The sequence below is a fragment of the Serinus canaria genome, chromosome Z (assembly GCF_022539315.1).
Source record: "Serinus canaria isolate serCan28SL12 chromosome Z, serCan2020, whole genome shotgun sequence".
Lineage (NCBI taxonomy): Eukaryota > Metazoa > Chordata > Aves > Passeriformes > Fringillidae > Serinus > Serinus canaria.
The window spans coordinates 25499118-25525475 of record NC_066343.1 but is presented as its reverse complement, the minus strand read 5'-3'; the positions used below and the strand labels follow the sequence as shown (position 1 = coordinate 25525475).

The following is a 26358-nucleotide window of genomic DNA, read 5'->3' as shown; positions in this document are numbered from 1 at the left end:
ACACTTGATAATGTCCCTGCTGATGACAAGGACCTGGCACAGTGACCGCAAGCTAAGGCAGAAGGAGGCCTTTCTCTTTTTATGACATGGCCTTAGCTAACTGAGAAACCTGTGTGGTCTTTCTGTTTATATTAAAAGAACTGAGAGCCTCACTCAAGAGCTTTTATTTCTCTAGCCTGTCTTGACTAGTCACTGTATCCTTTCTTTTGTACTGCTGTCACAGCTCAATGCTAGAGTAAATGTCAAGGGTCCTAGAAACATCTCCAGTTCCACATCCTGATGCTGATCTGAAGTCATGTTAGCATGACAGCAGAAGCAAGAAGCCACTTTTACCTCCCCCATAAGACAGAAGTGGGATTAAAGGCCCCATAGAGATTTAGAAAATACCTCCTTCTAGTCTAGTGGGAAGGTCCTGGTTTTGGCTGGGGTAGGGCTAATTTTCTTCACACTATCAGACTGTGATTTGAACTTGTGCTGAAAACAGGGCTGATAACATAGGGATGTTTTTTTTTCCTGCTGAACCAAGGCCTTTACTGCTCCTCACCCACGCCACCAGTGAGGATGTTGAGGATGTACAAGGAATTGTGAGGAGACACAGCTGGGACAACTGACCCCAAATGTTCCAAGGGATATCCCAGTCCTATACCTTATGGTGCCATGCTTAGCATATAAATCTGGGAGAAGAAGAAGGAAGGGGAGGAAGTTCAGTGTTTTGGCATTTGTCTTCCCAAGTCATCCTTACACAGGATGGGGCCCTGCTCTCCTGGAGATGGCTGAACACCTGGCTGCCTATGGGAAGCAATGAATGAATTCCTTATTTTGCTTGGCTTCTTTTGTGCTTTTACTTTCCCTATTAAACTGTCTTTATTTCAACCCAGGAGTTTTTTCACTTTTACCGTTCCAGTTCTCTTCTTCATCCCTCCACAGAGGTGTCAGCAAGTAGTTATGGGGTGATTAGTTGCTAGTTGGGGTTAAACCACAACAGTCCTTCTTTGGACCCAATGTGGGGCTCAAAAAACTCAGATTATGATAGACTCAAGGAATGTGGTAGATGAAATTCTCAGCTGTTATGGTTGTTAAATTATTAATCAGCAGGCTCCAGTGCTTGCCCACAGGGGTCACTTGCCTGATGCTTATTGCAATCCAGTGCTTGTTGGTGGCTGTTTGCTGTAGTGCTGTGCTTCTTATCTCACTCTGCTGTGCCTGGGAACATTTTGATAACAGCCACGATGCGCCTGGGCTGGCAAGTGGCCAGGGCATTGCAGCTGTCTGCTTCTGCACTGGACAGGTTGGAATTCCAGGATGAACTTGAGCCAAAGAGACTGTGACCAGTGGATGAGTCCACAGTACAGGGGGACAGTGTGAGAAGCCCTTACCCTGAAAAAGAAGGAGAGGCAGGAGGTGGGCCAGGTGATGAAGCAGAGATTCCCCTGCAGCCCATGGTGAAGCTATAGTCAGGCAGGCTGTCCCTCTGCATCCCATGGGGGTCCATGGTGCACCCTGTAGTTGCTATTGCACGAACCCCTGTTTCTAGCCAGACTAGAAGCAAGGTGAGGAGTTCATTACACTCTTAAACCCTTCTGTCTGGCACAAAATGCCTTTAAATTATTGTAATCCATTATTTGAGTTTGCTTACAGGAATTACTGTCATAGGAGCCACATGAACCAATGGAAGACAAGTCTTATAATATACAGTGCAAATGCAGCAGTGACTTCACCTGAGGTGGCTCTAGGCCACAGTACCACACCACATCACCTCTCTTCTCCTATCCTGTCCTGAGTGACCAGCAGAACAGACAGAGCCCCAGCTCATGGGCCCTGAAATGAATTCAGCTGACATTCTATGGACATATGTTAACATTTGGTGGGCTTTTGCAGGGGGTGTCCATAGACTTAAGGGAATGATATCTGTGTATTGTATCAAAGGATCGAGAGGAAATGGGGGGTGCCAATGAGATTCTATTAAATCATATAGGACTACAGCATGACATAAATTGTATGAAGTGAGGAGTAGAGAATGTACTGAATCTGGCTGGGGTAGTTTTCTTCACAGTGGCTAGTATGGGGCTGTGTTTTGGATTTGTACTTACAACTGTGATGATAATATAAAGCACTTTCTGCACTTTCTGTTACTGCTGAGCATGGTTACCACAGAGCCAAGGCCTTTGTTGCTCCTCACCCACACCAGGGAGGAGGCTGGAGGTACAGAAGGAGTTGGGAGAAGACAGGACACTGTCAGGACAGCTGACCTCAGTGGACTCAAGGGGTATCCCACACCCTGTGGCATCATGCTCAATATATAAAGCTGGGTGAAGAAGAAGGAATCAAGGGAGGGGTATTTATCTTCTGAAGTTACTTTTATGTGGGATAGAGATGGCTGAACACCTGCCTGCTCTGGGAAGCGGTGAAGGAATTCTTTTGTTTTGCTTGTATATGTGTCTTTTGCTTTACCTATTAGCTGTAATTATATCAGCCCATAAGGTTTTTCACTTCTGCTTTTCTCCCTGATCTTCCTGGAGAGGGAGTGAGCAAGCAGCTGCGTAGTATTTAGTTGCCTGCTGGGTTTAAACCACACCTATGAGGTTTTAAAGCCAGTTATCTCATTTTTTAATACACTGATCTACCTCTCTCCGAAAAAGCTGTCTATGAAGCTGTTCAATGACAGTGTTATATATTCCACCTCTCCTTCTTTTTAAAACTCTTTGTTCAGCTTCTGCTTGTGTGCTTGCTCATAGAAGTCAAGAAGCACATAGAAACTCCCTCATCCTGCTTCTGGGATTTAATAAGAAGGGCTTTGTCTCAGTATTCAGTATCCACCATCTTCTCACCCAGGAAGATTCAGTTCAGAGCAGAAAGCTTGTGTTTCCTGTCACATTCAAAATGATGCAGCAAATAACTATGTTTAGGGAGCATTAACCATTCAGATGACATCACCAGAGATGGCTAAAGGAATATATGCATAATGCTGATGAAATCTCCCTCAGATCTTCTTTTTAATCCTGTTTAATAAAGCATAGCTTATCTATCAGAGTAAGACTGGTTTATTAAACTTGAAGTGGTTTGTTTGTTTAGGTTTCAGGGGGGTTGTTTGGAAAAATTGTGATCAGCATGCTTTTGATTAGCATCCCTAAGAGGACTTTCATTTAATGAAATGATTAGTTGATTCACCCAGGTATGCAGCCACACTAACAGCTGCTTTAATGGAGACAAAAGTTTCTCCATCAAATACAATCTTATCTCATTAACATGAAGCAGTACCCATGGATACATGTTAATTATAAGGTTGATAAGAATATGTAAGGACAGCTAAACCTGGTGCCTATAAAAGTTATGGAACAGTTTTTCTTGAGTGTGCTCCCATGGCATGTACAGGACAAGCAGAGGATCAGGCCCAGCCAGCATGGGTTTAGGAAAGGCAAGACTTACTTGATCAGCCTAATTTCCTTCTATGACAAAGTGACCCACCTAGAGCACAAGGGAAAGGCTGTGAATGTTGTCTGCCTGGACTTCAGCAAGGCCTTTGACACTGTCTCCCATAGCACACTCCTGGAAAAGCTGGAAGCCCATGGCTTGGCATCTTCACTGGATGAAGAACTGGCTGGATGGCCAGGCCCAGAGAGTGGTGCTGAACAGTGCTGCATCCAGCTGGTGGCTACTCACCAGTGGTGTTTCCCAGGGATCTGTGTTGGGATGGTCCTGTTTAATATCTTTATTCATGATCTGGGTGAGGGGATCAAGTGATCAGAGTGATCAAAGTCAGTCACTTTGCAAATGACATCAAGTTGATCTGCTGGAGGGCAGGAGGGCTCTGCAGAGGGATCTGAACAGCCTGGATTGATTGGCCAAGGTCAGTCGTAAGAGGTTAAACAAGGCCAAGTGCCAGGTCCTGCACTTGGGTCACAACAACCCCTGCAGAGCTGCAGGCTGGAGAGGGAAGAGCTGGAAATCAGCCCAGAGGTGAAGGACCTGGGAGTGCTGGTTGACAGCAGCTGAACATGAGCCAGCCATGTGTCCGTGGTAGCCAAGAAGGCCAATAGTGTCCTCCTGGCCTGTACCAGCAATAGTGTGGCCAGCAGGAACAGGGCAGTGATTGTCCCCCTGTACTTGGTGAGCCCACACCTCAATTCCTGTGTCCAGTTCTGGGTCCCTCACTAAAAGAAATACACTGAGGTGCTAAAGGGTGTCCAGAGAAGGGCAACAGAGATGGCAGAGGGCATATAGAGTAAGTTCTATAGGAGAGGCTGATGGAGCGGGGATTTTTCGCCTGCAGAAAAGGAGGCTCAGGGGTGACCTTTTTATTCTCTACAGCTACCTGAAAGTGGGGATCAGCCTGTTTTCCTGAAAGGATGGTCAGGCATTGGAACAAGCTTCCCAGGGAAGTGGAGGAGTCACCATCCCTGGAAGTGTTCAAGATATGATCAGATGTGTAATGGACTAAATGCCAGGGTGTGATTGATCAAAGGTTGCGTTGGATGATCCTGAAGGTCTTTTCCAGCCCTTAAGATTCTATGATTACTGTTGAAGCTGAATTATTTAAGGCAAAAACAAGAAACAAAATCATTAGTCAGGCCACTCTGGGCTAAATACAGCTTTAAATCACTTTAATATACCATGATAATCAATTTCTCACAAGCTTCACCACCCAGAAAGCTCAAACACAATTGCTTCATTCCTGCATTAGTTGGTGTTTGAAAATGGAAGAACTGTGCAATTTGAAAGAGTCCTAATAAAGCCTTCTGCCTCTTTTAAAATAATTGTATATGTTCATATATATAATAAAAATATTATATATATTTATTATCCTCTTTATTATTTATGCACAACCATCTGTAACCTAAAGGCTATATAGGTACAGATTTTGGTAAACAAATGCAAGTTCATGGTGAATGGAAGCCATACAAAGTTTTAAAATCCCGAGATGACCAGGAGAAATACCTATATAAAACCATAACACAGCATTTCAGACTACTTCAGACAAGTGGTTCACAGGTTACCACAGACCAAGAAGCAAAAGCTGCAACTTCTGTGGGGAAAGAGTAAAAAAGATGTATTTGTGGTATAAGACAGAGAAGGATAAGGGAGAGAGAGACACACACACAGGGAAGCGGGATTCAACACTGAGCCCAAAGGACATATCAGGGGGTGTTATACAGGAGACCCTGTTCAATGACATTGCAAATGCTTTGTCATTAGAAATACTGAACAAACCTGGAACTGGTTTTTCTGCCTTGTTTTTCTGCCAGATATCTTGTAAGAGTTTGGACAGATGGGTTTCATTTCCCTATCTGCAAACACAGACGGTGAGTTTTCTTGATGCATTCCCACTTCAGATCTCCTCTACTGTTTGCTGCTGTCTTCCATCCCTCATCTTGTGCTGTGACCACTTCAAACGATTCTGTTTCCAAACAGAAGTCAGTACTACAGGACCTTGACTCGCCGACAGAGGCTCGGCAGAGCTGTGTTAACAGACGAACGCAAGCAGCCAAGAAGCAGAAGTGCACAAAGCCTTGGTGGAGGCTAGACGGCAGTGTTGGCACACGCTCTAAGGCACAGCAAGCGGCTGCTAGGGGTTCGCGCAGCGGGCTCTAGCTGTGGAAACTCCCTTTACGGGAACCGCGCTTCCACCTCCCTTTTTTATCATCGGAAGAAAAAATGGTTTAGCGCCTCTGAAACTTCAGCCTCAAAAACAACAACCACAAAAGGGGTGCTCAGGGGGTAGGGCAGAGCCAAAAAGGCTCAAGCGAAGTTCCCAAAACAGAAAGAGCACACCATTGTCCTTAAATGTAAAAGGTGTTTTCTTCCTTTAATTCAAATTTCTACATGTCAGTAGAGGTCCAACTGAACAGTGACACACCACTAAATGAGCTGGTCACTAAGAGGAAGTTACAGTTTTTGAAATGGCTCTTTACATTCAAATGAAAGAGAGGTGGTGAGCTCTGCCACAAACACTGGAAGAGACAAATGGTTAAAAAGATAAAGACCTTCAAAGACCATATGTTGCCCCAAGCAGGCGTTAATTGATTTTACTGTGGTTCAGTGAGTCTGGCTTGCTTTTAATGGTTCATTAGACAGGTTGTTGCTGCAGCGATTTCTAATAATAATAATGTCATAATAATCTTTTAACTGGGTACAGATGTGTGGCTATTCAGGATTGTTCTAAAAGTGATTTCTGGATTTGGTGAGATGGAAAAACATAGACAGTAAGTTCCTTTAGTTTCTTCCTCTATGGCACACATCACACTTAAGAAGAGAAGGACAACAGTCACTCTAAGAAAGAGGAAAAGGCATTTTCTTCCACTCACTTTAAAATAGTTGCAGCAGCTAAGAGCACAACATGGCCAGCAGATAAAGACAGCATTTTCTGTGTTCACACTACGTGTGTTACTGATTACAGTCATTAAGACAATATATTTTACTCAACACTATTTGTTGGCAGAGTGGTTTTCATAGTTCACCATTGCAAAGATATAAATGATATTTTGACCTTATCCCTGTGCTGATTCAAGTAGTAAAGTAATCAAAATTACAAAAATTATGAACTATAATTAAGACCATATATTGGTTTTTATCATGAAGCAAAAGCTCAGTGCCAGCATTACAGCACAAAAAGAAAAAAAAACAATAAACCCAAGCAAGTGAAATAATTTGCTGGTTATGCAGCTAGATAATCATATCTTATCTTTTTTCATCAGCTGCAGTCATCCTGCTGGCACTCCACATTGCTACAAAGGCTCTCAAATGCAGGAAAACACATTCTGAGTTCTCTGTTGTCATTTTTCAGATGTAACTGTGGATGGACAATACATTTTGCAGCAGGTAAAGTGCCCACTGCAAGAAGGAAAAATTTGTAGCACACTCTCCATTTCAATTTCTTCCCCTTTTCCTTTCTTTAGAAGACTAAATCCAAAATCCATACAAATTACTCGCCTGACTTGGGGCAAATAATCCAATCAAAGTAAATAAAAGCACACAATTTAAAAAATCATGCTCCATGTAACATCTGCAGTAGGCTTCAGATCCATTTCAGACATGAAGATTCCCACGACTGTGACAGTTGTTTCCAGTGATTTCAAGCTGACTATTCTCATACAAAAGCATGTGCTAAACTTCCATGTTCAGGACATAAAGCCTGTAACTCAGTTTTAGCTACACACAAGCACCAAACTAAAATCTTTGCAAGGTTGCTATTCCTTAATTAGTACTTAGGTATCACTATGCAGTATCTTTAAATCATAAATTCACACACTTGAAAAGGATCGATTTGATTTTTTATTTACGCCTCAACACGTGTTATCCATGAGGTGAAAAATTGCTAAAAGGACTGTACAGGTGTTGGGAGCCCTGTCCCGGGGAGCCTTTGCCTGGCACCCGCTCGGGCCACAGAAAGCTTCCACGCTCGGGCTGCGAGCGTGGTTGGGCAGATGTCCGGGTGCCTGGCAAAAAATCCCTGGGAAATCGGGCTGTGGGAGGAGCCTCAGCATATCAGAGCAATTAACAGCGACACGACCAATGCCATTTTCCTTTGGCTTTCTTGCAGGGGTCAGGGGCTCGCCCGGAGGATCAGCTTGGCCCCCCTCGCCCCTGCCTCCCCGGCCGCACCTGTCCTGCCGGGCTCCGCCGCTTCCCGGGGCAGGACATCCCGTATCGCCCGTGTGTACACACACACACGCACACACACACACACACACACACACAGAGATATACACACACACACACACACACACACACACACACACACACACACACACACACGCACACGCACGCACGCACACACACACACACACACACTCACGCCGCGGCCCCGCTCAGAAGTGGCGCCGGCGCTGCCCGCGCTGCCCAGGCTCGCTCGGCGCTCCCGCGGCCGCTCCGTCGGAACGGCTGAGCCTGAGCGGGCGCGCCGCGGCGGCGATCCGTCCCTGCCTGCTGCTCCTCCGCCCTGCCTGCTGCTCCTCTCTCCGTCTCTCTTTTCCCTCCCTGCTCTCTTTTCTCTCCCACTTCGGTAGGAACACTTACCCTTCTTTATCAATAAGCAGTTCTCTGCCTTTGCGCTTTATTTTCGTCCGAGAAATCAATCAACAAGAGTCCTCCTCAACTCCCCTTTTACAACAGGACGGGACACATGTGTTGAGATAAAGACAGTTTAATAGGGAAAGTTAAAGACACAGAAGCAAAGTAAATCAAGGCATTCGTTCATTGCTTCCCATAGGCAGCCAGGTGTTCAGCCATCTCCAGGAGAGCAGGGCCCCATCCTGTGTAAGGATGACTTGGGAAGACAAATGCCAAAACACTGAACTTCCTCCCCTTCCTTCTTCTTCTCCCAGATTTATATGCTAAGCATGGCACCATAAGGTATAGGACTGGGATATCCCTTGGAACATTTGGGGTCAGTTGTCCCAGCTGTGTCCCCTCACAATTCCTTGTGCCTTTCTCCTTTTCTCAGCGTCCTCACTGGTGGCATGGGTGAGGAGCAGCAAAGGCTTTGGCTCTGTGCAAGCCCTGTTTTCAGCCATAACAAAAATATTCCTGTGTTATCAACCCTGTGTTCATCAGAAATCCAAAACCCAGCCCTTTACTGCCACTGTGAAGAAAGTGGACACTACCCAAGCCAAAATCAGCACACAGACCATCTCCTTCTCCTCCTTCTTACATGCCTGCACAGATGATGACCAAGTTTTGCACATAACCTGAAGCCTTTTTAGAGGGGTGCCTCACCTGATCTGAAGTGCTGTCTGACTCTGGTATCTCTGCATGGATATGTCCCTGGCTCAAGATGGGCTGCAAAGCTGTGCCTGCTGGCCTCCTCCCCACACAGCTGCAGCCTCCCAGCACAGGCTGCACCCAGGGCCTTTCTCTGCCAAGGAGAAGGGCCATAAAGGAGCTGATGCTGCATTACCCATGGTCTGGCATCAGGCACAAAAGGCTGCTGGTGTCCAAAGGAGTATCTGAGGGATTAGTTTTGGATTATGGAATGCTCAGCCAGAGCTTGATTTGCTCTTTACCTTGTGCCAAATAGGGAATCCCTGTGGGGAGCAGACACTGGAACCAGTGTTTCTGTCTTGGCCTAGGGTGTGGGCATATAAATTGCCATTTTCAGGATGAGCTCCTGACTGTGCAATAGCCAGAGAGACCAGTGGAGATGCAGCTACCCTTCTTCTCTTCCTCAGCTTTCCCACTCTCCTGTCTCAGTTTTCTTCATCACCCTGTCCCCTTCTCCTTCCTCCTTAGTGTCTGCATGACACTGATCCATATGGCTGTAACAGAATATCATTAACCTGCAGCACTACAGAATGCTGGTGCTCTCTTAAAAACCTGCCACTTTCTATTTTTACAGTCTCTGAAATACAGGCATCTCAGACCAAGCTGAGGGGCTGATCTGCTGCTATGTACTGATCTTGGCTGCTGTATCCCTGCACAGGTTCTGCTGGTTCTTCAGGGGTGGCTTGGACTCCAGGTTGTGTCTCTTCAGACTGTGGGCCCATTATGAATTTGTACAGTATCACATCTAAAAGGGTGGAAGTAAATGTGCACTTTCAGTTTTCAGATATGGATATGTAAATGAAGATGCCTTTGAAACTTGAAGAAGAGAATGGGATTTGCTTCTATGTTGCAAATTCTCTTCTTGCCCCACCCTCATCTATTTTTTGTCCTGCTTTCACAAGTGCTGCAAGAAATGAACTAACTTGCCTTTAAAACACAGCAAATATGATGTGGAACAGCACGAGTGTGCTTGTGCTCTCCTTCCACCACACTGTAACTTCAACTTGTTCACATGGCTTTTTAAACAAGAGTATGATAATAGTTTGTATCATTTGAAAAAATAAGGACTTTCCATTTTTGTCTCTCTCAATCTAGGTTGCCCTTTTTTTATTTAGTGGCTGGATAAGCAAATATTCGCTGCATTTATTTCATGTGGTTCCTTTCTGATAATGATTATGTTATCTCTTTATGTAGTACTATGCCATGTAAATTTTGGTGGAGGGAGTATAGATTTTTACATTGCAGGCTGATTGCAAACCTTCTCAGAGTTTAGCAGCCTGTTTTGCTGGCAGCCAGTTTAATCAAGTGTCCATGGTAAAGGAAAGCATACATGATTATATTTGTAAACTTCCTTTTTGTGAATAGCAAGACAAGTTATTTTACTTTGGAATTTAAAAAAAAATCTTAAAACTGTGGAATCCAGATGGACACCTAACTTTCCTAACTCCAGGAATGCTAAAATTGAATAAATTAAATAAAAAAAATCAAACATTTAAACCTTCTCAAATCACCAAGTTTCATCTTAAAAGGCTTTTCAAACATCTAAAGGTCAAAGCATGCATCTTTGTGACTGAAAACCTTTGGTCATTTTGCATGAGTTTTTAACTTTTAAACTCTGGAACAGAGGAACATAAGGCATAGTACGAGATTTTGACATTTTATATATTCTCTAGTGAAAGTTGCTTATGTAACTTAAATGTGCAGTTCATGCCTTGCAGTATCAGCCTGACTCTGAGAACTTGCCACGGTTACAGAGCATGCTGGCTCACAAAACCAGGCTGTTCCATATTGGCTGTTTAGATGTCTAAAGTATATTTAATTTACAAAAAGAAAAAAAAAGAAAATTAATTGAATGGGTAAGTGGCTGCTTACCTGGGAATACACTGTGCTTGCAGAGCACTACAATTTGAGTAGGACCTCATAATTTGTTGCAATTTATTTCTTTCATGACCTGACCATTTATCGGCAAGTACAGAAAGGGCTTGGTTTTTTTTTTTCTTTCTCCAGCTGCAACATAATGTTGTGGCATACAATAAAAGCAGCATTTCCACTGCACACAAGGAGCAGAGGAGGGAGCCCCAGAAGCCTTTCTGTGCACAGGGCTCAGCTGTCATGGAAGCAGGACAAGATGTGAATTACCTTTGTTATTCTTTCCCTTATGGTCTCTACTCGACCTGGCTCATCCTCTCTAGGAGAAGCTGCTATTACAGTTGGATGTCACTTCAGTCCCTGTTCACAAGTGCTGGCTGTTTTTGTCCGAGATGTAAGGATAGATAATTTGGAGTAATTGGCTAAGGCTTCTAGTAAAACCACTGTGCCCTTAGTATTTCTGTACCAATTTCCAGATAAATTTTTCAGTGCATGATTCTGCAATTGTCTTACACCAGTTCCTGCAGTCCTGGATTGGAATGCTTTTTCTGATTGCTTTCCACCAGGGAAAGGATGGGTTGTCTTCGTAGTGTTCACACCTGCCATGCATGTCTTTTTTCAAGGTTCCCTGTTTCTAAACTCAGTGTTGTGTGCTCTGAATACATTGCAAAGAAGGATCAGAAGCTGCCCAGGAACACAAAGCACCCCCTTTGTAAGTTCTGAAATGCCTACCAAGGGGTGTTACAGGGATTCTTGTAAGTACTGTCCTGCTGGAATCCTTCTCAGAGGAGGATGGAGTCACTTCTGGTATTATTGCTCTTCTTTTGAGGCATTAGGTTTAGTCAAGGTATGGACAGGCAGGAAGCTTAGGCTTTGTGACTTAAGACGACAATATGCATTAAATCCTTGGAAGTTTAAAAGTTCTGTATTTGTGTCTTATTTGTGAGTGTGGAAGGAATGCTGCCCTTGCCTATCTGTTAAAGCATGTGATATAATTTCTTCCCTTTTTCAGGATTGTTGGTATTGCTTTTTCCTGCACACCTTCTTGTTTTTGCACATGGCTTCTGCTCCCAATGCAGCTTGCATCTGCTTTATACAACCTCTGCTCATAGTTCAAAACTGCCTGCAGTCTTGAGCAGAGCCAAAAGCAAAGCACATCCTGGCCACAGAGCGATTGATATTGCTGCATGGACCATCTTTGAAATAGCAACCTTGGTTTCTCACTTTGCCTAACAGCTTCTGTTTCAGGCCCTTTTGACCCAGTTTTCTCATAGCTCGAGAACTCATTGCTCGCTTTACTTTGTGTCTGCAATATGGCTCACTCTGTTTAGAGATTTCCACTTGACCTTTCCAGTTTAACTTGCTTCTTTGCCATCAGCCAGCCAAAGGGCAGGCGTTGAATTTGTTCAAGGTGTCAGGTTGCTGATGTGGGCACTGTTTGGCCAGTGGATGTGCAGTGCTGCAGGAGCATGAGGAATGACAGGAGGATGTACAGCTTGCTGGTAGAAGGCAGTGCATTTCAGAGCTTGAAGGCTTTGCATAGAAGAGCCTGTGCCAGGAAATATTAAATATTATTCCATGTTTAGAAATAAAAGTCTGAAGATCATACTGAATTTCTTTCTATCTTCCCTTCCAATTGTTACCCCGAGTACTCCTCAAGAGGAGCATGCAATTTTGCAAATATTCAGTCCCTTTGGTAAGTGACTGCATGGTGTACATATTTGGTCTTTTTGATTATGATGCCAGTTTAGACTGTATATTTAGACTCCTTTCATGTCCAGAAGACTGAGTCTATGTTTTTGCTTAGACAATAATAATTAATTTTCCTTTAAAACAAATTTTATTTTATTTTTTTGCCTTAGAACATGATTATTTTATGAAGTAAAGTAGATCACTGGACTGTGAGAACTGGGTGCCTTAAAGAAGTGGTTGTGGAAGCTAAACCTTTGCTTTCTGAATTTCTGACTAAATTCCCATTCACGTATCAGTGAGCAGTGCTGCCATCTGAAAGCTGCCTGCAGGTCACATCAAGATGACATGTTTGCTTAAGACCAGTCCTTGAGACTACAGGGTACTAAAATAAAGAAAAAAAAAGAGAAAGACCCTCAAATCTCTACTGCAACTTGGGACCCTGTGGGCACCCTTTGGCTAAGAGCCAAGAACAGAGACAAGAGATGCACACAGAGCATCTGCTTGCAAAAACTCCTTATCTCAGTGAGTAAACTCAGCCTGTCCTTCACAGGTCAGGATGTGACTCATGCTCCAAGGTGCTTTGCAGCAGGGATGACCTCACTTGCCAAATGGTAATCCTAAACTGTGGGAGGTACTAGGTGCTTTCTGTTAGCTGAGAGTTAGCAGAAAATAGCAATTTTTCTCCAAAAGCCAGCACCAGTAAGCTGCCAGCAGATACGTCTCCTGACTCCAAATGCCCCATCTGCCTGGACAGATTTGACAACGTTGCCTATCTAGATCGCTGCTTGCATAGGTTCTGCTTCCGCTGCGTCCAGGAATGGTCAAAAAAAAAGTAGAATGCCCGCTTTGCAAGCAGCCCTTTTTTTCCACTTTCCATACTATTCGTGCCGAAGACGACTTCAAGGAGTACATCCTAAGCCCTTTAGAAACCAGCTCTTTGCCAGCCCCGATGGCCGGAGGTTCCGTTACCGCACTACCCTAACGAGGGAACGCCGGACACGCAGCTCCCCTTCCCGAAGGATGCTGTCCCCGCCGGATAACGGGATGTTGTTTGAAGGGCTGTCAAGCGAGCCGGCACGACACAGACACAGAGAGATTCAGCAGATGCTCAGGAGGCTGGCCTCGAGGAGGAAGGCCAGCGCGGAGGGCAGGTCTCTGCGTCAGATTCAGGAGGAGGACATGATCACCTTCCGCAGGGCTCTGTACCGCACCGGCGTGCGCATCCGCAGCATTCAGGACGGCGGGCGATACCGAGAGATCTCGGCGGAGTTCTTCCGCCGCAACCCTGCTTGCCTTCACCGCTTGGTTCCTTGGCTGAAGCGAGAACTCACGGTCCTGTTCGGTGCCCACGGGTCTCTGATCAATATTGTGCAGCACATAATCATGAGCAACGTAACTAGGTACGATCTGGAAAGCCAGGCCTTTGCTGACGATTTAAAGCCATTTTTGCTGAATCGGACAGAACACTTCCTGCACGAATTCATCAGCTTTGCTCGTTGTCCTTTTAACTTGGAAGCGTACGATCAACACGCCAATTACAACTGTCCCGCACCATCGTACGAGGAGGGAAGCCACTCAGACTCATCCATTATTACAATATCTCCGGATGTGGCGTACCCACAAGGGCCAGATAATAGTTTGTCTGTGCCCGGTCTTGGTCAGGCCCCGTGGGATGATGAAACTCCGGGGCCTTCCTATTCCATTTCAGAAGAGGTTCGTGCAACCATAGCTTCTCCTCTGGAGTCATCAGAAAGTTCTGACGAGGACTCTGCTCCAGGGAGCCGGAGAGCCGAGCTGCAGACTGAGTTACAGGCTAATGCTGACTCCAACGACAGTGGCTCTTCCTCAGACAATTGTGTCATCGTTGGGTATGTTAAGCCGTTAGCTGAGAGGACGCCAGAAGTGGTTGAGCTGTCCTCTGACTCTGAGGAGTCCATCAAGGAGGAGAAAAGGGAAGATGCCAAGAAACAGCAACCGGTCCAGTGTCCCAGCTGGAGTGACAGTGAACCAAGCAGGAGCTTCTCACCACATTCCCCAACATACAGGGAGGATGTAGGAGGTTGCACAAGGTAGATGCAGTGTCATTAACAGACCACGTGAGCTGATCTTTCGAGCTTAACTTTATAGCTTGCCTGTCATCAGAATGTTGCCAATTTCATACCTTGATTTCAAGTTACTAAAAACTGCATATGCCTGCCAGGAGATAATAAGATTGGAATGACTGGGCTGGGCAGCACAGGAAAAATATTCAGAAATGCCTGAATTCCAGGAAACAGGAACTCCTCTGTGAAAATGTCTTTTCAATCAATCGTAATTACAACTGTCCACTGATAACCTCAGGGCTGGGATGAGACATTAGATTAATGCCATCAAGTGTGCTGGACTTCACAGCCAGACTGATTTAATGAGTTGCCTCAAAAGGTGTTATAACGGATGTGAGTTAATCTCCTCACTGCATGACTGGATCTCATTGTTCCAAATCAAGTTCCCTAGTCTGGCAGACAGTGCAGCCTGGAACATCAGCTTAGCAAGAAAGGCTAAGCCATTGGAAAGCATCTTTTCTACAGGCAGAGGTAGAAAATGCTGCTTAAAAATTATTTTATTAATTCTTTGATTGATGAGGACTATAGGGGATACTGCCCAGTGTTCAGGACAAACACAATCAAGGTTTTTTACAGTATTGATCTTCTCTGAGAGAAGAAAACCCTACCTCATATGAAGTTTTCCTATTTCCTCACTCCTATGTCCTCACACATTTTATTTGGATACATACTTCACATACCAGCTTTCCTTTATGAATGGTCGGGGAAATGAAGTTAGCATTTCCCAGATAAGCATTTCCTTCTTATGTTAGGTCTGTTCTGACTCAGGAAAAGCCAACATGAAACTTCTCATGTGCACTGGAAGTTTTGGGAGTGGAGTGATCCTGAGTCAGTGTTGGAAAGAGAGGTATGAGATGAGACTTAAAAGCTAACAAAATGCCTTTCTGTTCAACTTACAGTCCTCCTGTAGCATCAGAAGGCCCTGATGAAAGGGAAAAATAAATCAAGGGTGCTGATTTTTACACTGTCAGTTGAGACTTTGTCCAGGAAATGGAACATATTTGATAATACACACTTTTGTAGATAGTTGAAGTGTGTTGAATTACATTGGGCCTTGTTTATGGTAAAAATTATGTTCTTCATCTTCTGTTACCTTGTTCTCACTGTAAGTAATTGTGAACTTTATCACTGAAGCACAACTGATAATTTTGAAGCATTTAGACAGCTTTGTTTCAAGTTGTTATTTTCAATGTCAGTAGAAGGATATAAAGTATGTGACTGATGTATACTAAGGCACCAGAAACAAGTCAAGAAGGCCAGCTGTAGAGATAGCTTCCTGGTAATACTTCATATTCCACATGGGTTTCAGAAAATCAAAAGGATTTAGACATGAATGGTAAAAATGTCTCACTCCATGCACAGGTTAATTCCATGTTGTTCTCTTTGTTCTGTTTAATTAAATCTGTAGTTTAGCATTAGTTAGATTCGTTTTGCACATTTTGAAAGCCATAGAAAGATGAAGAGCAGCAAGAAGATGAGATGCTCTGAAGAACCTCACTGGTTTTGAGCATGCATCATCCCTGTGGCATCTCTCTGCCACATGCCCCTTATGAAAAATCCATTAATTCAGGTTACTTTTTTGATAAAAGCTTTTGCTTCAGAAGACAAAACGTCTGCTCTGAGTCTATGCAAGAAATCTGTGATCTTTGCATGTCAGAAACAGCTTGTGTATGTGGCAAAAGGCTGGGCACCTTCAGGGAGAAAAAAAACAGATAACGTCCCAAATTCAGTCAGTGGTTACATAAATTTTTCCACCTTAAACTGCTTAAGCTGATGTCACTTGATGCATTTTGGAGTTAGTGTTGCTCTGGCATGGCAAAACCCCTTGCAGCTCCTACCCTTCGATGTTTGTACTCTCATGCAGGCAATAAGTGCATTGCTGATTTATGCCTGATTCACATTTTTATAATGCTCAGAAGAAATGTGAGAACAGAGCATAGAGTAATAATTCATGGATGAGTCTGGCCCATGGATGAAAACTAAGACACCAGCCTTTCAGCAGAAACTAGATGGCCTAGGATGAAAACCAATTGGTCAATAGTTAGCCAATTTAAGCTAGATATCCAGTTCCTGGATGGCTGTTAAGACACAATATCTATCTAGGTTGAACTAGATATCTAATTCAAAATATCCATGCAGGCATGAGAAGATAATGAAATCCTTAAAAAAAATTACAGATTTGTAAATATGTAATATAAAATAGGTGTTGTCACCTGGCTTTTAATTGTGTGTTAGTTCTGTATGCTGCTGAAAGCCTCATTCAAGGCTTTTAATTTTAAGCATTAAAGCACCATTTTTACACTGTACAGTAAGAGACTGCTGCCTCTGTCTTTCTTAACTTGCAGTTCAAAACTTTTACTTCACTATATTCAAAGGAAGATTGTGTGAACTTAGCAAAAACCTGACTCCAGTTTGAGTTTTTAATTTTCAACGTATGGCAAGTTGTGCTTGAACTTATTATAAATGTAGTAAAAGAAGAAACAGGCTTTTTTCGACTTTTTTTTCTCTAAGGCACGACTTTGTGTCTGCGGAGCTAATTGTGTCAGGAAAGAGAGTCAAACTTTAGTTTGGTGGATATGGTCTTGTTTTCTAAAGGACAAGTGGTTTTAGAAGTCTCTACTTTGCATTTTGTCCCCTGGGAGAGATGAGGGTGTGTGCCTGATCTGACAGCTCTATATTCACATGCATGCCATCAATCTTTTTATTTTTTTTTTCATTTAGGCTTTTCGCACAACATAGCAGGGAAAGAAGCATTTTTTTTACTACTGTGAAAATGAAAATTATCAGCAGACTGCAGGCACAGCTTCCTGTCTTCTAAAAGTAATAGTAACTCAGTTTTACATAGCAACTGATATTGTCCACTTAATTCAGCACAGAAGTTTTATACAGATTTTTAAAGAATCACTTACAGTTTCATTGTCTAACTTAAATAGCAAAAAACAACATAGATGAGTTATGCTTGACCCTGAAGAAGCAATAAAAGAACACATGCTTATTAATAAGAATCCTACTAAGCTGTTTTTTACAATTCCAAAACTAGAAGTATGTGCTCTTCAAATGAGCTCTTTTCCCAGAAGCTGTTTAGAGCTGTGGCTGAAAAAGATAAATTGGCCAACAGCAGGCAGAAGCATGAGCGAAGTATTTCTGAGATGTAGTTATGTTTCTTTCTTTCTCATGGGTAAAAGCCTCCTAATTAAGGAAAATTGATAGTGGTATTGACTTACTCATAGACTATCTGTGGGTGAATCTTGCACAGAAAACACAGCCAGTTTATTCTAGTCTACCTGTCTGAAAAAGCACGGTTTTCTGAGCTTTTAGTATTTCAAGAAATTGCAAATTATCTTTACTACCCATTCAAATGGAAAGTTAGTGGTTTGAGATACAACCACTTTATAAAGCATATTAAATTACATATTTGTACGCAGACTTTGTCCTAATACATATTAATAAATCCTATTATATTTGGAATAGTAATGAAATTGTTTCTGAAATTGTAAGTCTGTCCTACTATATATTGTAAAACATTTCATTTTATCCAAAATCAAAATTCCTTATGCAATTTTTTTTTTTTTTTCCCTGAAGTCAAAAGTAATGGACCACTCAGAAAGAAACAAGCTGTCAGGAAAAATACAAATCAATCATCTATGAGTTGCTGATGTCCCCAAGTGGTCACTTGTACTGGACAGACTAAGGTGGGTGGGAAAAATACCCCCTTCTGCTGACTTTCTTCATTTTGAGGAGGGCAGTTTGCCATTGCCTGCCCAGTGAAACTGTCTCGCTTCCTATCCTACCCTTCAGAGCAGGGTTGCTCACTGTCCATCTCGCTCAGATTTTTAAATAATCAGGCTCTTTGTCTTTTAATCTGGGACATTGCACTGTGATACCACAGGTTTTATTTTCTGTTAATCTCCACAGTTCTCCATTGTCATCCATTTGCAGCCCATATTTCCCATCACAGCTGTGGCTGTGTTTCAGTACAGTTTCAGAAGTCTTTAATAGAAATGATACGTTAGCTGTGTTTTAAAAGCCTCTTAAAAACCCTGTCTGGCTCGGGAGATAGGGGGTCATCTCAGGAGGACTGTGGTCAATCAGTATCTTTCACCTTGCCATTGAACACAGACAACTTACTTACCAGTTCATCTCCTCAGCTTCTACTCAGGGAAACAGCCATGACTGCATTTCCCTTCAGTGGGTTTACAGCCGTTCTACAAAAGACCATAAACTCCATGGAGTGTTTGCTACTTTTTTGCACTCCCACAGAAATTTGGCTATGTCAGTGTTACACTTACTGATGGCTTTAACAGCAGTTATATCAGACCTCTTTGAAAGCTGAGATCAAGCCTAATGAAATACAGTTATTTGAGGAGGGGTTTATTGCTGACACTTTTGTCACTAGGCTAAATCCTCCATTCTTTTCTGATGAAAACCCTTCTGGTTGCAGTAAATAAGGCTAAGGCCCCATGTTGTATTGCCTTAAGCCAGGGATATTAGTTTAATTGACTCCTTTTGAATTGTCTGTTTTGAACAGTTAACTCCTCATAGGTGCCATCTATCAGCCCAGGAATGGAAACAAAGGACAGAAATGTTAGCACTGCTTAGTTTAGTTCTCTTGAGGTGTAACACCCAAACAGTGTCTCTCTGTGGAGAAGACAGGCCAGCTTTACCAGGAGAGGGGTTGTTCATTTGAAGTCATGGGCTTTCTTCTTGTAACAGGTGATGAGATGATAATGAGCTAACACATTCAGCTGCAAATTTCAGGTAAAATGTAGTCCACAGGTCTTTGGAATGCAGATAATATAAAAATCCTGTTGGAAGCGGATTACCTACCGCCAGGGAGAGATTAGCTGAACTCTGCATACTGTCAAGACCTTGGCATTCTCCTTTGTGTACCATACAGTAAATTAGAATATGAGCCCTTCTTGAAGACATACGGTACCTGGGTAACTATCATCCCTATTGTCCGATCCCGTTGTAAAAGGGGAGTTGAGGAGGACTCTTGTTGATTGATTTCTCGGACGAAAATAAAGCACAAAGGCAGCAGTATTATATATGAGAACTGTTTATTGATAAAGAAGGGTAAGTGTTCCTACCGAAGTGGGAGAGAAAAGAGAGACGGAGAGAGGAGCAGCAGGCATAGACAGATCGCTGCCGCGGCGAGCCCGCTCAGGCTCAGCCGCGCCGACGGAGCGGCAGCGGGAGCGCTGAGAGAGCCTGCGCCGCGCCGGGACACACGGGCGGTACGGGATGTCCTGCCCCGGGAAGCGGCGGAGCCCGGCAGGACAGTGCAGCCGGGGAGGCAGGGGCGAGGGGTGCCAAGCTGATCCTCCGGGCGAGCCCCTGATCCCTGCAAGAAAGCCAAAGGAAAGTGGTATTGGTCGTGTCGCTGTTAATTGCTCTGATATGCTGAGGCTCCTCCCACAGCCCTATTTCCCAGAGATTTTTTGCCAGGAACCCGGACATCTGCCCCACCAGCAAGGGGGGGTTGCTCGCAGCCCGAGCGTGGAAGCTTTCTGTGGCCCGAGCGGGTGCCAGGCAAAGGCTCCCCGGGACAGGGCTCCCAACACCTGTACAGTCCTTGTAGCAATTTTCCCCCTCATGGATAACACGTGTGGAGGCATAAATAAAAATCAAATCGATCCCTCTGACGATGTTTTCTATTTTTCACTCTTACCCTTCCCAGTCTCTTCCCCATCTCACTTCATAGAATGTCAATTTGCCCAATTACACATGTGAAATGAAACCTGTTTTCCTAACCATTTGACTTGTGCTCTACACTCCATTGTCACATCTTGGAAGCTATCAGGCTTGGAAGAAGCAAAGTTTCAGGGATGACAGCCTTTCCCCAGGAAGGATGTGTACTGAATGTGTTCATCTGCAGATTGAGCTCAGATGAAATGTGAGCTGGCTGACTCTTGGTAGCACATGCAGTAAAGGCAGAAACATGCCACCTCCCTGCTGCAGCCTTTACCCAGTGCTTCATGTCATGGATGAAGGACATGAGGATGCCAATGTCACAATCAGAAGAGGGGTCTGGTGCAATGACAGCTACCCTTGACAACCACGCAGGAAGGAAGCTGCAAATTGGCACAGAGTGAAACCTTGACAGACACCAGAGACAGACTGACGCAGGACACCCGTCACTGAACAACCTCCTTCCCAGAGCTACTCCACCTGCCAACACTAGCCTGACCCAGAAGCTGCCCGCTGAAATCCTACCCCGCAAGCAATGCAAGCTGAACTGAGCCCCTTGTGGGCTGAAAGGTAAATGCATGCGCGAGTACAGATGAGACAGAAGTATGGATTATCCCACCTCACAACTCCACAAAAGATTGGTCCCATTGTATCTTGCAGACCTGGATGCATATGCTGGGAGTTGACACAACTGGAAATTCTACAGCATGTCCAAAAGGATCCCTGAAGGTCAAAGAGCAAAGCACATGGTAGAGAGACTGCCCCCTTCTGATCCTTGTCATATTCAGCTTTCTTTCCGTGAGACCCTCTCTTATTGTAGCCCTGCTGCTTTTAGCTGCTGCTCCAGCAGTGCAGAGGTCCCTCCAAGAAGATGGTGTACCCGGGGGTTACCTTTGGGCCTCACATTGCCTTTGAGCAGAGCTACAGAAGCAAGAGGCCATTGCTTTCAAGCCTGGTGTTGAAGCATCCTCACTACCACAGTGATTATGACAGGGGCAAGTTTTCTCTATTCAGAAGCTCTGAGACTGATGTGACAGCTGGCTGCAGTCTGGCAGCAAGGGTCAGATATGAGCACTGCAGCTGATTTTACAATCCTCAGGCATCACACCGGATAATTAGAGCTAGGGACCAGTGGGCCTCAAAGCAACATGCTCCTGCTGCCAGGATCGGACTGAGACCTGGTCAAAAAAAAAAAACCATATACAAGAGCACGTTCAAAAGGAAAAGCAGAGCATGCACCACTTTCTATCTCCACTCACTGAGATTTTAAACTTTTCTTTCACTACAGATAAACATCAGCCAGCACAGGTGTCACAGGCCTGTTAGGCAATCGGGAAGTAACTAATTACCTCGGTGGGGGTGCCCTCTCAGGTATTTAAAACAACATGTGTGATGTGAGTACAGCCTGCCAGTGCACCTGGCACATCCCCTGCTCTGAGACCCTCCCCAGCTATGGTAGTTCAAGATCCAGGAGTGAATTTAACCAGCAGGACAAAAGAGGATGAGCAAGATTAGCAGCTCGAGGAAGACCATAATAAAAGTGTGTGTTACCAGTGTGCTTTTTCTTGGAGGACTGTGAGAATTGGAATCATTCAGGCACACCACATCAGAGTGGTGAAAGGGAATCAGCTCATGCACCACTGAGATGTATTTGTCATTGGGGGGAAGTACAGCAGCTGTCTAGTCATGTACAGTAGCAGTGTGTAACAGTTTTATGCTGAGAATGCCTGAGTTAATTGGACCTTTGGGGGAACTAGGGAAGGCAAAGTGTAATTAATAGAGCTGGAATTTATTCAATTTGACAAAATCCCCAGTTATTCCTGGAAAAGTATTATGTGACCTTCGATAGTGAAATCCATTGTTCAAAAGGAGCCAGGATGCTGGGTTATTATGTCCTATTAAAAGTTATCCAGTGCTGTAAAGAAATTGGTCAAACTCACTTTTCAAATATAAGATAATTGTAAGGGGTTAATCTCATGCAGGCAGGTCTGATCGATGAAAAATGCAAATTAATATATACCAACTGACTATCAGAGCAACAGAGCTCCTTACACTGATTTATAAATGCTCCATCCCTGGTTAAGGTATGTTTACTGGTTTGTTTACAACATGAGAGTTATTTAAATAAAATGAATAAGCATTATTTTCTTCCTTTCCTCTGGCCCCCCTGAAGGCAGCTGTCATGTTGTGGATGTGCAGAAGCCTATTGAGAAGTGATCTAGAGTTAATGGCAGACTGTGAGCTTCTGAGCAGGCACAATTCTCTATCATTCAGCAAATTTTGCACCAGATGTGATTAGTTTCTTATTTCAATTGAATTAGTTAAAGAATGATTAAGGTAATGGATGAAGTTAAGCCACTATGAGGGTAGTGAGAAATTTAACTAGTACAAACAAGGCAAGTGTATCAAGCTGAACTGATCAAGCTTTTGTGTTTAGACAAAGAGACAAATGACCAAACTCAGTCTTGAGACTTACTTTTCAGTAGCAGGGTCTCTGCAGACAACTCACCTGCAGCACATGGTACTTCAGTTATGGAGCTGACTATGCAAAGCTACATAAACTACGAGCTGTCTGAACTGCATGCATTGTTTGAGAGCCCATCAGCCACCTAGCACTCGCTGGCAGGATGGGCTGGTGCTGAACCTCCTGCCAGAAGCCACCTGGGATCTGATGCAGCTTGTGTGCAGCTGACCTACCAGCCCCGGGGTCTTGTTGCCTTGTTCAGAATGAAAGCAATGGCAAAGATCAACTGAGGGCATGCTCTCACTGGAGGAGGCTCTGCTGTTCAGGTAGCAAGAGGACATCTTCCAGGACACAGTGTCCCACATCTAAGGCGAGTGGGACATTTTTATTATTAGAAAGCTTATTTTTATATTTGCAAGCTTAGAAGGATATATATTAGAAACATAAATATTTGCAAGCTTCCACTGGATCTTTTTACACTTTGTGGAACTAAAACTCTTATGCTATGGCTTTTTTGTCACATGCCCTTGACAAACACAAACCTGGCAATTAAAATCTTAATTGAAAAAAAAAAAAGTCAAAATTTGCAAAAAGGCTACTAAAATTTTTCTTGCTCATTCCCACATATTCATATACAGGCTCGAGTGAGCACAGGACAATCTTTCAGATACCATGTGCCTATGGATATCTGGAATTCGTGGAACTCTGATATCAATGAATTACAGATTTGTGTGGTTAGTGAAAGCTGGGTGTTCCATTTGACACTTCATGTCTCAGATGTGCATTTAAGAATTTGATCCAGTTAATACACACTTAAGCTTTTATCCGCTAAAAATCTCCCTGGGACATATGGATTGACAAAGCTGATGACACTGTCCCAAAATTGGCTCTGAAGTGACAGTGGGCAGCTGTTACACAGCTCAGTGCTGAAAGCTGATCTGGCTTCATCTGCAGGCAGCCATTGGAATTGCCTGCCCTCCAAACATTTCAGCAGAAAGAAAGAGGGATCGTAGCCAAAGGAAATGAGAAAGTGATAGGCAGAAAAAGTGGAATCAGCTCAAGTGCCACAGAGGGTGATGGAACAAGTCTAAACACAGGCACAACTTTGCTCTCCTAAGAGGCTTAGCACTGTCTTCTCAGGGCTAGCTTTCACACAAGGAAGCATTTAAGAAGAAATGAAATGTTTAAAGGCATTTCAGGAATACCAGAACAAATTCAGTGCTAACATGATGGGGAAAATAGCTACCAGCAGCAAAACATTTGATCTGCTAGCACAGTCATACTGCTGAATTTCATTCCTTATCTCTAAGTACATTTGAGACACGCTCCAGAAATAAAAATTTCAGGGGAAGACAGAGAAATTATCTCAACACCCCTCCACTAAGTCTCCTAGGAATGAATAAAAAGTAGTGGAAGTTCGGCACAGGGTTCTGCAGCACCAGTGGTAACAGGGACTAGAAATGCACAGCTGCAACCATGGACATACACTTAGCTCAGCTCCCATCTAGTAGGAGCCGTTTTCCAAACTCAGAGCTAAATATGTGATGATGAGAGGAATTGCTACAGCACACTCTGACAGGACACCAGCTCCTGTCTCAGATCATTACCAGTTGTGAGAACAGACGTCATCCAAAGAGGAAGCATAATACATGCCTTGCTCCCCCACCCAAAGAGTAAGCAAAGGCATTTAATTTCTTCTGAAGCTATCATGTTGTAATGGTCTTGTCCACTAATCAGGGAGAGTCATATCCTGGTCTTCTGAGGTTATTAGTAAAATTTCCATTAAATTTAACAGGATAAGGACAGGGCCTTTGATCACAGGGGATGAATCTGTCTAAAACATGTTGCTGAGGAATGTTTTATCTAGTCTTTGTTTTGCAGGTAGCACCTGAATAGGAAATGTGGAAGAGATCCTGACAGGGATGCAGGGTCTGAATGAATGCTAAAACACTACTAGAATCTAGAAACTAGACACTTTATTTGCTGGAAACAGCAATCCTGTGAAAGGCCATGGCATAATATGGCAGCTGGTGGCTCCCCTTGGCAGAATAGGGTGCGATTTAGGACAGGAATTCACAAAAGGAAAACCAATGCCCTTAATAGAGACACTCTACAATTTAAGTCCAAGGACTCCATGCCTCGTGGGCTGTTCCCAGTGTGTTTAACAGGAGACCGTGTTATCCCTGAGGATAGCCTTGCCCCTGAAAGGAGCTAGGAGTATAAAAGAAACCAAGTGCAATGCCTGGGACCAGGGCAAGAAAGTACCTAGGAATCAGTGACACATTTGGTGAGAAAATCAGAACTGCAGAATCAGGTACAATGTGCTGTTCAGTGTTACTGCTGGGGCTGAGCAAGCCTCTGCAAGGAAATATGTACCATGGGCGGTTGTGGTCACTTGGTCTTCAGATGTAGCTCCCCCACAAAACCTTGCCATGATTTCATGTTCCCATAAAGAGTTTCTGCTTTGGAAAATTATCAGCAGATACCAGGTCAGCTTCAGAAGCCAGACAGACTCTCAGGTACTGCAACATGCCCAAGTACCCCATCTGCTAATGCAACAAGCACAAAGGACACGTGAGTTTAGAACCTGGGGGATCTTACACACAGTATCCTTAGAAACCATACAATATTCTTGGAAACAGATATTTAATAGTAAATAAAAGACTACCAAAAAATGACCACCTGAGAGTTTGAAAAGGAACAACAACTGCAGCTCATCCAGTTGCACCCAGCAGTTGACATGAGCACCCTGGTAGACAAAGTTGTTTTTTGGCAGGCTGAGCTGGGCCAATGGAGTAGCATGCCAGGTAGGAGTCAGCAGAGCAGTACCAGTGACTTCAGGAAGGCACCATGAAATGTCCAAAGGACCGCCAGAAAAAGATAGAAGTAATTTCATCAATGTGACACAGGCTGCTTATATAAAGCTACTCCTCAGAAAAAAAAAAGCCTTCGAACCCCCTGCTTAATAGGGCCCTTGGAGGCTTCTGGCAGGAAGAAATACAAGCTGATAGCCCTGTGCCAGTATTTACCTGTGAGGAGTGAGTCAAGAGCACGTTTTGTCACATGGCTACAGCAGCAGAATCTGCTGGGGTAAGTGCACAGTGTGCATTTCAGAGGCAACTGCATTCAATCCTCACTGCCTTCTGGCTGTCAGCACTCAGCTCCAGCAGAGCTGCTGGGTACTGCAGCTACCCTGTGTTCCACAGTGCCTTCAGCCTCAGGAAGTGGGTCACCAGCCTCCCAGCATTCAGCCACGGGGGAAAACAGCAACACCCTCAAGGATTAGGAGGGAGTGGGCAGATAGCTACAGCAAATGAAGTCACACTTGATATTTGCTGTAGCTGCTTGCATCCAAAAAGGCTCAGACAGGACTGGGAAGGAAGTGTTTACACACAGCAAGATTGCAACAAGGGATAAAAATCATAATGTGTGTGGCTTTGTGGAGCCTCTACAGCATAGCTCTGTTGCCATGAAACGGAGGAAGTGTTCCAAATTCTGGTCACACAGGATTTCTAGGAATGAGGGAGAGTGAGGCAAGAATTACAAACAATTAGGTGCTGAGAAGTGCAAACTGATAACCCCATTAATGTTTTTGGTTTTCAGTTCCTATATGTTATCCTAGACAAGAATATAGGGATTTTAGTTTGGGATAACGTTTTAGAAATAAAAGCATGGAAACACTCTTCTTCATCAACAAACATTGATGTTCTGTGTGCCTCTGAGCAGGTGGCTCTGAGCAGAGAGCTTGTAGAGGGGCATTCCCAGTTCAAGCAATTTGCCCAA

At 43.9% G+C, this 26358-nt stretch overlaps 1 protein-coding gene across 1 annotated transcript; it reads left to right on the top strand.

Annotated features, from left to right (window-relative positions):
- Positions 1-1229: 1229 nt before the first annotated feature.
- Positions 1230-19423, top strand: LOC103821847 (E3 ubiquitin-protein ligase Topors-like). The gene is given in 6 exon segments (XM_050987357.1): positions 1230-1288; positions 5331-5569; positions 12976-13143; positions 13146-13238; positions 13241-14387; positions 19318-19423. Coding segments are annotated over 6 exon segments (1812 nt in total).
- Positions 19424-26358: the final 6935 nt, after the last annotated feature.